The sequence below is a fragment of the Chaetodon trifascialis genome, chromosome 11 (genome assembly GCF_039877785.1).
Source record: "Chaetodon trifascialis isolate fChaTrf1 chromosome 11, fChaTrf1.hap1, whole genome shotgun sequence".
Lineage (NCBI taxonomy): Eukaryota > Metazoa > Chordata > Actinopteri > Chaetodontiformes > Chaetodontidae > Chaetodon > Chaetodon trifascialis.
In genome coordinates this window covers 14357127-14370520 of record NC_092066.1, presented here as the reverse complement: position 1 = coordinate 14370520, position 13394 = coordinate 14357127, and the positions used below count along the sequence as shown (strand labels likewise).

At 42.3% G+C, this 13394-nt stretch overlaps 2 protein-coding genes across 2 annotated transcripts; one reads left to right on the top strand and one right to left on the bottom strand.

The window, feature by feature from the left end:
- The first annotated feature begins 1319 nt into the window (after positions 1-1319).
- LOC139338802 (cerebellin-4-like) lies at positions 1320-2596 on the top strand. Its single transcript, XM_070974070.1, has 4 exons — positions 1320-1369; positions 1744-1949; positions 2080-2202; positions 2316-2596. Exons 1-4 carry the CDS (start codon positions 1320-1322, stop codon positions 2594-2596), a joined length of 660 nt encoding a protein of 219 aa, XP_070830171.1.
- A 6893-nt stretch (positions 2597-9489) lies between these two features.
- On the bottom strand, positions 9490-11764 carry LOC139339334 (ras-related protein Rap-2b-like). Its single transcript, XM_070974895.1, has one exon. It carries the CDS (start codon positions 11404-11406, stop codon positions 10858-10860), a length of 549 nt encoding a protein of 182 aa, XP_070830996.1. The 5' UTR covers positions 11407-11764; the 3' UTR covers positions 9490-10857.
- Positions 11765-13394: the final 1630 nt, after the last annotated feature.

Here is a 13394-nt window from a genome sequence, read left to right as displayed (position 1 = left end):
TTAGGTGATTTTAACACACGTACAGTACGCTGCTCCTCTGGTTCTGTTTTTACTATGGATTTTTGTTGACATTGTGCATTCTTTTAATCTTATCCAATCATCTTTGGGCTTTAGGTGACAGACTCTTGACATTGTTGTCTCCTCTGGTTTTTAGTTTTTTACAGTGTTGATCTCTGTGAGGCCATCTTATGTGTGTCTGACCACAAAGCTATTATTTTTTAAATCTGTTCTTCCACATCCTCCTCCTACAGAGGCTGCTTATGTTTCTTATGTTTCTGTTTTTATCTGTATTTAACACTGCAGAGTCTCTACCTCATCGAATTACCTTAAAAAGTGGGTGGGCATCAGGGACACTGCTCCACAATGCTTTAAATCCAATTTATCAAACGTAAGCTTCTCAGTAGCCATGGACAATGCCTCCTTTTCAGTGGAGTTCCCCATGACTCCATCCTTGGGCCCTTTTTTTCTGTCCATACAGGCTGCCACTGGGACATATCATAAACAAACATACAAAATCCAGGACCATTATTATGCAGATAAAACCGAGATTTGTCCCATTACAAACCAATGAAGATGACAATAGTAATCCTTTTTTATCTTGCCTTTCAGGGGGGCTGGGTTTCCCATAATCCATCCCTATTTAACAGAAACATCTTGAAGACATTCTTGTCTTCATGTACCAAACCTGCAGCCAGATACCTGGCCGTGATAATTGACAGTGACCTTTTACAAAACAAAACAAAACAAAACAAAACAAAACAAAACAAAACAAAACAAAACAAAACAAAACAAAACAAAACAAAACATATTTTGCTCAATCATGTTTCTATCAATTAAGGAGCATCACAAAGATCAGGCCTTTTCTCTCTCAGGCTGATCTCGAGAGGGTCATCCATGCCTTTATTTCATTGCAGTTAGATTATTCTAATTCATTGCTTGAAGGGCTGAGCCATAAAGTGATGTTAAGTAAAATGTCTCAACAAGTACTTATTGATTGCAATGAAATTAGGTACAAAAATCCATGCTTCTAAAATGAACATAATAATCATTAAACCTCTGAAACATCATTATGCTGGCATTTTCATTTTGAGCGTATTAACATGCTAATTTCAGCATTTACCTCAAATTGTTGAATTCTAGAGTGTAATGGTGATCCAATTTACCATTACACAATTTAACATTACAGTATTTAAGGCAACAGGATGGTGTTTGTGGGACTGACTGCAGTGCCCAAACTCATTCTAACGAAGTCATCCAGTGCAACAGTGTGACTCATTGACTTGTAATTAATAATTTTTGGACAATGATGGAGGTCTACTATGCAGAGCAAAAACTTAAATCAGGCATTGGCTGCAAAGACAGTACTTCGGTAAGATCAATTAATTGTAGTATAAGTCTTATCTTGGGAATTGCTGACAATAAGAAAAATATAGAAATGTCCAGCAAGCCTTATCTTTTAAATGAAGAAAAAAGATGACTGTAAATAATTATCAGTGGTTTTGTTGACCAACGGTAATAAATAAAATAGCCAAAGAGGCCTTGCATCATATTATACCCCTGATAAGAATTTCTTTATTGTGGTCCATCAGAAGATAACAGCCTTTCATTTTCTGTACATTCAAGGACATTTAAACTTCATGTGGTATATAAAGCAGAGTCGGGAGAGCCAATCAAGATGAACAGAAGTAACTGAAAGATGAAGACCTCAGTGACTGTGTTGACTTTATGCCTCTTCTCTCTTAGTGTGGGTGAGGTCCAGCAGCTGGATCCACATACACAGCTGAGTAATAACATAGAGGTTGCCAACATCATACCAACTAGTGACTGTGCTGGTAACGCAACAGTGACCCAGGAAGCCTTTTGCAAACTTGCTACCACTGTAAAAGAACTGGAGGACAAGGTGACAAACATTGAGAAAGAATTAGAGGATCTGAAAAAAGAGGCCAAAGGTAAGAACATACTGTCCCTAAATTCTAGGTTTTTATTCTGTCTTTGATCTTTTCATTGTTTTCAGGTTGCATCAGGTTTAGTTAAACAAAATAAATATAATAAACTTCCATTTTCATGTAATCTCTCAAGATAAGCAGGTGGCATTTGGAGCATCTACTGGCCTTTCTGGAAATTATGGACCTTTTAACTCTGAGGTCACGATGATCTACAAGAATGTCTTCCACAATACAGGCTCATACAACTCCAGAACAGGTAAACTTACCATAACGATTCCATAGATACAGAATATGGGCTCATCTTGATAAAATGAGAGCATAACAGCTGAGGTGGCATATGATGTAACTGTCTCTGTTGATCATTACCAGGCGTTTTCACCGCTCCAGTTAAAGGAGTCTACTACTTCAGCTTTACTGGCCATAATTTATCAACTAAACCAATGGGGCTGCGACTGATGAAGAACGGAAGACAGGTGGTTTCTTTGTACAACCATGCATCTGGAAACCGCTATGAGACAGCAACCAATAGCATGATTCTAAAGCTTAACTGGGGAGAAAGGGTGCAAGTGAAACTCTGGAAAGGTACCTGGATTTTTGATAACGAGTATAAACACAGCACTTTCACTGGCCATTTGTTATTCCCTCTGTAAGTAAAACAGTTAATCATTGCTGCAGGAGATGTTACAATAAAAAATGGAGACTAATCAAATAATCATTAAGCTTGGATAATATAATATTCAGGGAAACAGGAACTGAAAATATCTTTTTCGTGTGTGTCTGAGTTAATCATTTGTTGACTGCTGACAGCTCAAGATACTTGACCAGACAGCCACAGACCAGCCACTCTGACACCTGTTTGGTGCCAGGCAGATTGTGTAGTGTGGGTTTATCAGAAGTCTTATTGCTGCCAAAAAGGGTTGATGAATGCAGCTCAGGAAATTTTGAAATGTAAATCTAACATACTTATGCAGGCAAAGAGGAATCCCAATGATGATTCTGGAAACCAAAATATATGTATATATATTCATTGATAATATGTGTTAATTAATAAAGTTACTATTGAAGCATTGTGGTGTACTGTCAGCTTTTCAACATCCATCATTCCCTCTACATTTATTTATTTTTTTTTAGAAATGCTCTTCTCCTGTTTTCATTTTACAGTTAAAATCATGACATAATTGCAATTCAACTGCTACTTTGCTTTTTAACCTTCAAGTTCACAGAGCATATTATATAAGTTATACGAAACTGCCAATCCATGTCCATTGTTATTTGAATCATAGCGTGGTTGCACTACAGAATAGTGCAACCAATAGACTTACCAACGAGAGGCAACGTCAGTAGCCAGGGGAGGGGAGGTGGGAAGGGGGCTGGAGGAAGGATTCAGCCTGGGAACTGAAGAGCCAAGGACCTCAGGCAGCCGGCCTGTTGGCTGGACAGGGGTGGTGCAGGAGAGCACAGGCAGGCGACTGGGGGGCAGGGTAGAGACCAGGCAGGCAGAGCAGCTCTGGAGGACAGGTTGGTGATGTAGGTGGACCACTCTGGACGTCCCTCTGGAGTTCAGTGACATAGGTAGGACTGCTCTGGAGGTTCCACTGGAGGTCCACAATGTAGGTAGGACCAGTCTAAGGATCCACCTGGCAACTAATTATCCAGCTGTAGGTCAGGGCAGACTGACTGTGTGTTGGCAAGGGCCACCGACTGGGGTTCTGTGGTACGAGATAGCCAATGGCAACGTCTTTTTATGAGGACTCCTTGGTACCCCAAGAAAATACCATGGTGACATAATGGCTAGGAGGCAGAGCCAATGGCGGCCTCGCTGTGCTCAATACTGGAGGTGTTGTTCAGCAGGTCAAGCACTGAAAAGTTCGTACTTTGGTCTACGTTTGGTCAGTCCGTTCTCTTGAAATGTTGGCAACTGGGCAAAGACCCAGATGCAGATAGTAGAGGCAGTGGAATGATTTCAGTGGTTTATTTAGGGATCAAGGCCTAAAGGTAGGTAGGCAGACAGGCAGGGCAGTCAGGAGGCTGGCAGACAGACGGCAGGTTGGTACAGGTCCAGACAAGCATTAAGGTACAGACATTCAAACACAAAGCCAGAAATCAGCTAAACAACTAGGATGAAATGGCAAGGGCTGAACAAACTGGTTAGCTGGTTAAATAGCTGGGGGACTGACGATGTAAGTGTGGACAGGTGAGCAGGTGGGAGGAGAATGTGAGGTCACTTCAAGGCTGATGAGAAAGGAGGGAAAGTTCAAGGGCATCTGGTGGAGAGGAAGCAGTGATAGCAGTGATTTGAGGAAGTGGGATTGTGGCTGGAGGGAGGGGCAGAGAGGCAGAGTGTGACAAGAAGTTCAGAGAACAGTATTCAAAAGACATCCTCTTTATTTACTTACTCTTGTTATTGTAAGTTATATTGCTGTCAACAAAACCCGAGCAAAGTCCAAGCCAACATTGCCCAACATAACTTTTTTGGAATCGGATTGATGACATGACAGCTCCCCAAAGCCAAAACTTCTGAATCACCCCCTGGTGGCGAGCTGTAGTACAGGTCAAAACCCTGCTCCCTCCATGTCAGAGAGTGAGACAAAGGTCAAAGTGGAAAAATAAAAAGTCCACAGCAAATAAGGTTTTCCCAAAGATTGTTGCTGTCATTTTGGGTAGCTCTTATTATGCTGATGTATGTTCAAGTGTAAATTTGTTTTTTATTAGTTACTTGATTGCATAAAAAAGGGGGTGACTTGCAGTTGTGTTGGGCTTGCAGCTTCATTTTTGTACAGTGGGAGGAGGTGGAGACGCCTCATCCAACTTTGCACACTATGTCAATTTTGGTGAACCTTCGACATTTCCCGTAGCACCACAATGAGGTTAACATTTCTGGTTTTAAGTGAAGTGTCCCATGCTCCCCTCAGGAAGAAGTGCAGTGACTGGAGTGATCCCCTGACTCAACTGAACACAGTAAATATTATATCTGCTAAACATCATTTTCTTTTTGAGCATATTAACATGCTTTGGCTGCATAGACAATACATGTCAGTAAGATGAGAATGGTTGACAATATGGCCTTATGTTTTAAGTTAAGAAAAAAAAGATGATTATATGTCTCTGGGACATCATCTTCATCGCCTCATTAACCTCATCTCACTCGGAGCAGCTCTGTTTCTCTCTCTCTAGAGTCAGTGCAGAACCATCAGCTGCATTTCATCACCATAATCAAGCCCCTTCAAATACTCCACTCTGCCATCTCTACACTGCCAGATCACAGACTCAGCAACCAATTAGTGTTTGCTACTTTTAGAGCCCCTTTTTTGCGACTTAGCTTACAGTCCTGACTCTGGCCCCTGCTTCCTCCATCTAGCTTGGTCAAGTCTGCTATTCTGCCGCCGCCCTACTGCTCCAAACCGGATCCCAGCTCACTCAGTCCCCCTGAGTATTACTCTGGACCTGATCCCACAGCATCTTTCTGCCCTGCCCAATCCCAGGCTTTCTGCTAGTAGCTTGATTACGCTCCTTCAACATCTTCCTCCAGTATTTTACATTACATACCTTTAAATTCATATTAAATTAAATTCATGTGACTCCTGCTCCGTGTTTGCATCTGGGTTCATGAGCACTGCGGTTTTTAACAAATTAATAATCTGGATTTATTGACCAAGGGTGTCAAAAAATAACCAAAGAAACTTTTGACCAGCTCCTGAATGATCATTTTGATAAGAATTCCCTTGTCTTGGTCCATCAGAGCATAAGATTACGGCCTGTCTTCTGGTAAATTCAAGGCTATTCCTTCCTCCTGCGGTATATGAAGCAGAGCAGGGAGATGATGAATACCTGTCCCTGTTTACCTTATCCTTCCTCTACCTTAGTGTGGATTCGGACCAGCAGCTGGATCAGAATAGCATAAAGATTCCCAACATCGAACCAGCTTGTATCTGTGCTGGTGACAACAGGGAGCTGGGAAAACTATGGCTGATGTGTTGTCATCCTAAGAGAAGTGGAGGCCAAACTGAAAAACACTGAGACATAATTACAGGCTCTGAGGGGAGAGGTCCAAGGTAAGAAAATACCGTGACTAGGTTTTGATGTGTTTAAACAAAATAAACACTGTAATAACCTCCCATTTCCATGTAACCTCTCAGTCTGCTGACTGCTGGCTACAGCCTCGACACAGAGTGGCATAAATTTAATCTGACTTCTAAAAGACAGTACAGCAAAGTATTTTCCAAAATGAGTTTCAGGGTAGTAACGGGTGAACACGTGACCTTGCTTGACCTTCCATATAGCTGGCAGCAAAACCAGCTGTGAGTCAGCAGTGAGAAGTGATAGTGTACCATTTCACCAAACTTTTTGTCCCTGTGTGGCTTCCTCTCTTATTATTGCAAAACCCTAGTCAAGCTTTTCAAACAGCACACAAGATGAAAAAAGACTTTCTTACTTCGACATTTTCTCATATGGTGAACTCTTTCTTGCAGCTGGGGTCAGATGGAGTGTGTGTGCTGTCAGCTGTCATTGGTTTGAGTTTGTGTGGTTCAGCGCTTCAATAATAAATGCATGAAAGGCCTTCAACAGTGAGCGGGTGTTTTAGGAAGGCGCCAGTGTTTCGAGGGAAGTTAGATGATCTCTTCGAATACAACCCTTTCTTTCTCAGGCTGTCTGACCAAACAGCTCACAGATAACCGGCCATGTCAATTAGCTACTCTGAATTAGTGTCATATGATCCTGTTAGTTTCTTTGCTCAAATCAGATCACATGGAACCATCGCACACACAGCAACCACACAAGTGAAATCTATTCATCCTGCTCCCTCCCAGTCCCTCCTCTTCGATTTCTATCAAATGCTTTATTCTTACTTTGATATTTACGCATGTGAGGTTTGGCTCAGGTTGATCCGAATGAAGAAAGCATTAAACGTCTGGGGTCACGTCCTGTGACAGGAGTGCCAGAGAGAGGACGGGCTGCGAAGATGCAAACCATTTATGTATTTTTAAATGGTTAAAAGGAACTGCGTCTGTTTCAACATTTCATAGATGCGAGGTGAAGTTACCGCAGCACAGGAAGCACCCTGCCATCCACCCTTCCTTTCCTACATATTCTAAAAAAGCTCAACGCATCAGTAAGCTGTGGTTGATAGATTTGCATGCAATGAAATGCTAATGCAGCCCGAATTATAGCCACAGAGGCTTCAGACTTACCAGGTTAAATGTTGAGGCTAAATTGAAAATTGCTTTTATCTACACCAAGCAGCTTGTGAAACTCAGGACGAACAGTGTGGGTTTGTGTAATATTGCAGTAAGCAGAAGATGGTGTCAGATTTTAGGCAGGCCTCCAGCTCTGAAGATTAAGTGGCAGTTGGAAAACTGAATTTGTAATATTATATTATGCAAGGAAAGCAGCACTTTACTATTGCAGAATATGACGTACATACAGTATTTCCACATTTTAACAGCTGTGAGTGGAGACCGCTTTCACACTCAATCGAATCCTGATGCACCAGGCTGATAGTACAGTTACCACCGCTTCTAGATGAATGAAGAGTCTGCTGCAGCGTCCGTCTGTACACCAGCAACACGCCACTATAGTGATCTATGTGGGTAGATGGAGAGAAATACAGGAGTTTAAGAGGACACTTGTGTATATGTGAGGTTTTTTTGAGAAACTCCACCCTGGTGACGCACCCGACAGGTCATGGCCTGCAGGCATGAAACCAAGGTGAACAGAAATACCACTGGAAACCTGTTTTTTATTATCATTCTGTCAGTCTCGCAGACAGACGACTGAACTTCATCAGGATCTTCTTTGGTATCTGTATGTTAAACTCTTATTTAATTGTTAATACTGATCAATATGTGAGTAGCATTTTAATGTTGTAGCTGGTAAAGGTGGAGTTTGAACCACTTTATACACAGTTAGGAGGCTTAAGTTCAGTTTAGGGGATGGGCATCATTGTGAGATGATTAAAAGAGTTAATTGTTTTTAGCACATTTTCACAAAATATTGTAGAACATTACCACTTTGGGCCTTTAAAAAAAGTTTAAATCAAACAATCTTAATTCAGGGAAATCTTTCTGACTGCTAACAACTCACAGACATCTGAAATAGAACAAGGGGCCCCGACTGGACACTGCTTTTGTGTAAGGGGTCACAGGCCAAACAGGTTGAGAACCACTGGTTTCCTAACAATGCATTGTATTTTGTAAAATGGGTTTTCTTATGTTAAATCTTCATTTAAATGTAAAAGCAACCAGTTATTCCAGCTTCCGTACAAATGTACTGGAGCAGAAAGTGCAATATTTTAGATTTAAATGTAGTCCAGTTCAAGTATAAAGTAGCATAAAATACAAAGTCTCAAGTAAAGTACCTCAAAATTGTACATAAGTAAAGTACTTTTGCTCATTCTTGCCATTAAATTAGGTAAGAGCAAAGTGAACACCTGACTAGGTTCAAAACTGAGCTGCTAAACAACGAGCTAAATCAGTCTGGACCATCTTACAGCTTCTTCTGCACTGTCTGTTCCTTTTTTGGGGGATCTACAGAAGCTTCACGAAATCCTTTTCTTCATGCGTATGAAGATGTGGGGTTTGACAAAATGCAGGTATGTGGGAGTTTAATAAGACCTGAAGAAACCGGAGTAATTTGTGATAATAAAGTCAGTGATAGTTGTTAGTAAATTCCAGTAATCTCTCATGAAAGGACTCCTCCTTGCAGCTCCTGCAGACGGCCATTATGGAAACAAAGTAGCCATTGCTTGGCTCTCTGAAGCAACCTTTTCTTTATGTCGAACCTGAATAATGCAAGCATGTTCTTCGCCAGAGTTTAGTGATCTGACCTTGAATCGCCATGGTTAGAGAGACACTTGAGGCGGCAGATCATTGGCTAGTCTGAGGAGTGGCCTAGAATACCAGTCTACAGTATGTATGGCTGATTGAACTCGGCTGCGGACACAAAAAGCCCTCTCTGTCCTGCACTCCGCGGCCTAGAAAACATGCAGCGGGAACCGCTCTCGCCAGCTAAACACACACATGCTGGAAACCCTGCCCACTAACCAAACAACTGGACTGAGAAGATGTTTATTCATACGGGGCACGAGGGCCACGGTTGCTCTCTTTATAATACTCACTAGGTGCTGAAGGCTGTTTGTCATTCAAACAGTAAACATTTAAAACCTGTCATTCATTTCTGTAAACAACTGAGATACTGTTCAGCATCTATAGAGCATCATCTATTACCACATGATATGTGAATACCAAGAGAAGCCACAGCTTGTCTGCAACAGTGGAGATGCTGCGACTAATTAATTTCATTGTTGATTGGTGTATGAGATGTGCAGAATGACTGAAAACTATGTATCTCAAGTGCCCAGAGCACAAAGAGGTCTTTAAATTATGGTCCAAAACCCAAAGATATTCAATTCGTGATAATAGGAAACAGCAAATCCTCTGTTTTCCCTTCATGTATCACTTGAATGAATCATCAAAATCAGTTGGCTACTTGTTGCCGTGCTAAAATAGTTTGCAGGGATGATCAAATTCAAAGTACTCTTCGAGCAAAATGTAGACACTTTATGTTATCAGCAGAGCAAGCACAGCACACAGCGTTACGTAAAATGCGTTTTGTATTACAAGTCTTTTAAACTGACAGGTAGATGGCAGAAGATTTGTCCAAAGGGAGAATTACAATTACAGTAAGTCAAAAAAGGTCACATTTTTTTTTAGAAAACAAAAGAAAAATCTAGATAATACAGACATGGCTTGCCATTCGCTGAACCAAAATCCTAGTAGGTTTAAGTTACTCTGTTGTTCTTGTTGGGACTAGTACCTCGAGACACGGCCTGAATCTGACCTGGAGACAGCAGGTCTGTTACAAGCTGAGCCTCCTGACAGTAAAACAGGAGGAGGCTCTCCACACTTTGACACCACATGAAACCAGAGTGTATACTGAAAACTGCTAAAAAGTTCTGATTGCCATCAAGACGCACTGCAGAGGAAGTAGGGCTCATCGGTTGGCACAGTCACAGGAGTTTTTCTTAGGAAGGCACTTGACATGGGGTCATGGCGTCCCCCATGCAGCGACAGCAAAGCACTACGGTCCTTGTTGGTGCACACTGAGGAGGGACACCGTCAGCTAAGTGCAAGTTCCATGATAAATCCACTTTCACCAGACTGGGGGGGGGGGGCAAAAATATGTAGGCGTAACACAATTTCACCACAGTCCACAGCTCTAAATAGCCTACAGTATGCGAGTGGGAGGGGGTCTGGCCTCTTGGATCAAACTTGACCTTTTTTGGGACACAAATTTGAGAGCCCGGCGCAAGGCTTGAGTGGTGACTGAAACGTTTAAGAGCGCTTTTAAGCACTTTTAGGTCTCCTAAAGGTGGCCAATCCCAGCTCTGTCCGGGATCGGGCGTAGCAACCCCACCCAGCCGCCCTCCCTCAAACCACCACCCTCCAAGACAGATGGACCCAGCCCAGGAGATGCAACAGTACAACTCAACAAATAAAACCGCACACGCATGCACGCACGCACACACACACACACACACACACACACACACACACACACACACACACACACACACACACACAAGAAATAACCAGAAAACAGGTGTCTCTTAGGTTTCACAATAAGACATTCCCATTGAGGCACATTTCCAGAGAAGTGTCATATACAAAGCTATAAAAAAAAAATCCCAAAACATTCAAGTACTTGGTCATGTAAACACTTTTCCAGACTATAATACATAATCGATTGTTGTCGTTGTCGATTTCTTTTTGTTTGTGTGCAACAGTAAGACAACAGTGTGAGCAGAGAGGATAGTTTTGCCAAAAAAGAAAAAAGAAAGAAAAAGCCTGCAGGACAAGTTAGAAGCTCGATTCCAGCCCGGATGCACTGTCCCTGGATGGATGTGTGCTGTGCTTTAGAGCAGGACACATGAACAGCACTGGTCTCCCCCGCTGGGCACCGTGGAGTAGTTCATCTGTCTGACTATTTCTGCAAACAGTTCGTCGACTGATCCTTTATTTTTGGCTGAGGTTTCCATAAACGGGCAGTTCCAGTCCTGGGCCAGCGCCTTGCCTTCCCCGGAAGACACCTCTCTCTCCCCCTCCAGGTCCACCTTGTTTCCCACCAGGATCATGGGCACCCTCTCGTACCTCTTCACCCGGATGATCTGGTCTCTCATCGGCTTGATGTCCTGGAAGCTCTGCTGGTTCACCAGGCTGTAAACCAAAATAAAGCCCTGGCCGTTCTTGATGTACAGGTCTCGCATGGAGGCGAACTGCTCGGTCCCAGCCGTGTCCAGGATCTCCAGCACCGACGGGGACGAGTCCACCTCGATCTCCTTCCTGTAGAAATCCTCTATCGTGGGGTCGTACTTCTCAATGAAGGAGCCCGTCACGAACTGGACCGTCAGCGCGGATTTACCGACTCCACCCGACCCCAAAACAACCACTTTATACTCCCTCATGGCTGTGGGGGGGAGAAGGAAGGAGAGAGAGAAAAAAAAGGCAGACACCTCCTTTTTCCGCGACGAAGCCTGCTCCCTCTCCCACCCGCTGACCAGCCCCGATGTTTTCAAACCGAGCAGGCTGGGAAGGCTGCCCTCTGGCTCGGATCGGAGTGAAATCCCACGCCGGCGAATCCTCCTCGCCTGCGCTGTGACGGCCGCGGGGTACGGGTCCGAGGAGAATGGCCGCTCCTGGACATTCAGCGCGGGGGGTTAAAGCACATTTTGATCGCAATGTATTGTGCAACGGCGCTGGAAAGCGTGATCGTCCCTCCGCTCTTGCGCGGCGTTTCCTGCCCACATCCTCAGCGCGTCGAGAGCCGACGCTCAGTTCCGCTTTCTTAAAGGAGCCGTCACCCGAAAGCGCAGTCAGATGACCGGACGCGCACTGCAGGCGTGTGCGCGTCTGTCTGCACGACCTCTGGCCTCATGCGCACGCTCACGGTCACTGCCCGGAAACACGAGGCGCTGGAGCTGCCCGCTGGCCCTGTAATTATGATGATGCACGTTAATGAGGCCATTAATGAACTCATTATTCAGTTTACACGAGTATCCTCATGGTCCAGTGGCTCCACGTCCTGTGCTTGAGTAGAAGTTGCAATATAAAAGTAGTCCGTTACCAGTGGTGGAAAATAAGTAAATTTACACGTGCTGCACTTCAGTAAAATCTTGAGCCATTTGTACTTTATCAGAATCATTGGCCAAGCGTGTATTATGCTTATTTCTGATGCATTAATGTATACAGGACACAGCGTTTACTGTTGCTCTTACTTCAGGTTGAGATATAATACAGTTAAATCTATGAAAATGCATCATATTTGATGAAATCATCATATATTTTGTATGTAAAATCTCAATCTGTAAAGTTGGCAAATAAATGTAGGGTATATATACAAGTACAAGTACCTCAAATTTGTACTTAAGTACACAAGTGCACTTGCATTTCACTACTGATATGGACAGTTTGTTTTCTTCGTCGTGTTTCAAACACTGTAGAGACAATAAGCATTTTATAATATCTGCAAGCTGGAAGTTTGTTTTATTTATTTATTCTTTGTTTCTTCTGTGCAGCCATGGTGTTGTACTGTAGGTATACTGGAGGCACAGGGTGCATACTGGCACTGGGTCAGTATTTGTGATCAATTTCTACAGCTGAATGTGTTTGAGTCACATGTTATAAAAATTTAAGACAGATGAGGTTTTACACGTTGTCTTTGACAAGACCGCATAAAAAAATATTAACATGTAAATGTAGCCCAGATGTAATCAGATTATTCCATCAACAGGAACCACGAGATTTCTATCATTTATTTTATATTATAATCTGATCAGATTATCTGATTCATGACAATGTAATATCATGTCCTTCCATAATGGTAATGTACCAATACTAGATTCATGGAATTACAAAGACTGAGTTGTAGATGAAAAGCAGCAGTTTTCCATCTGATTTTAAATGAAAATGAAAGCATATGTAGTTTTAGTTTTTGTTTAAATTCTTATATTAGAAAAGCTGTGAGTGACAGCTTTAGTTACTACTTTTCTGATTCAGATTTTTCATATATTTCCCATCCAGTGAAAACACCGAAACACTGAAAAGTGAAGTGTTTAAAAACCCTCTTGGATTAGCTGGAACATACATTGTCAGTTCTTAGCTCAACCTTCAACATCTATAGTAGTAAAATGCAACATACACATAAATACAGTAATATTAATCAAAAAAAAAAAAATCATATATGATACAAATACACTGCAGGGAGTATCTTTATGAAGAATTGTCACTTTTGATATTTTGGTTAGTAAATTTTTGTCAATAATACATACTTTTACTTAAGTAAGGTTTTAAATGCAGGACTTTTACTGCAGTGGAGTAATTTCAGTGTTGTACTGCTACTTTTACTTGAGTGACACCTCTGAATACTTCCACCTCCACCACTGTCAAAATACCA

What these genes read in the sequence shown, in the direction of transcription:
- LOC139338802 (XM_070974070.1), top strand. Translation starts at nt 1,320, where the DNA reads ATGCAGAGCAAAAACTTAAATCAGGCATTGGCTGCAAAGACAGTACTT. An exon ending in GCTGCAAAGACAGTACTTCG is followed by an intron (nt 1,370 to 1,743) that starts GTAAGATCAATT and finishes CTTCTCTCTTAG; the next exon opens with TGTGGGTGAGGTCCAGCAGC. An exon ending in TCTGAAAAAAGAGGCCAAAG is followed by an intron (nt 1,950 to 2,079) that starts GTAAGAACATAC and finishes TAATCTCTCAAG; the next exon opens with ATAAGCAGGTGGCATTTGGA.
- LOC139339334 (XM_070974895.1), bottom strand. Translation starts at nt 11,406, where the DNA reads ATGAGGGAGTATAAAGTGGTTGTTTTGGGGTCGGGTGGAGTCGGTAAA.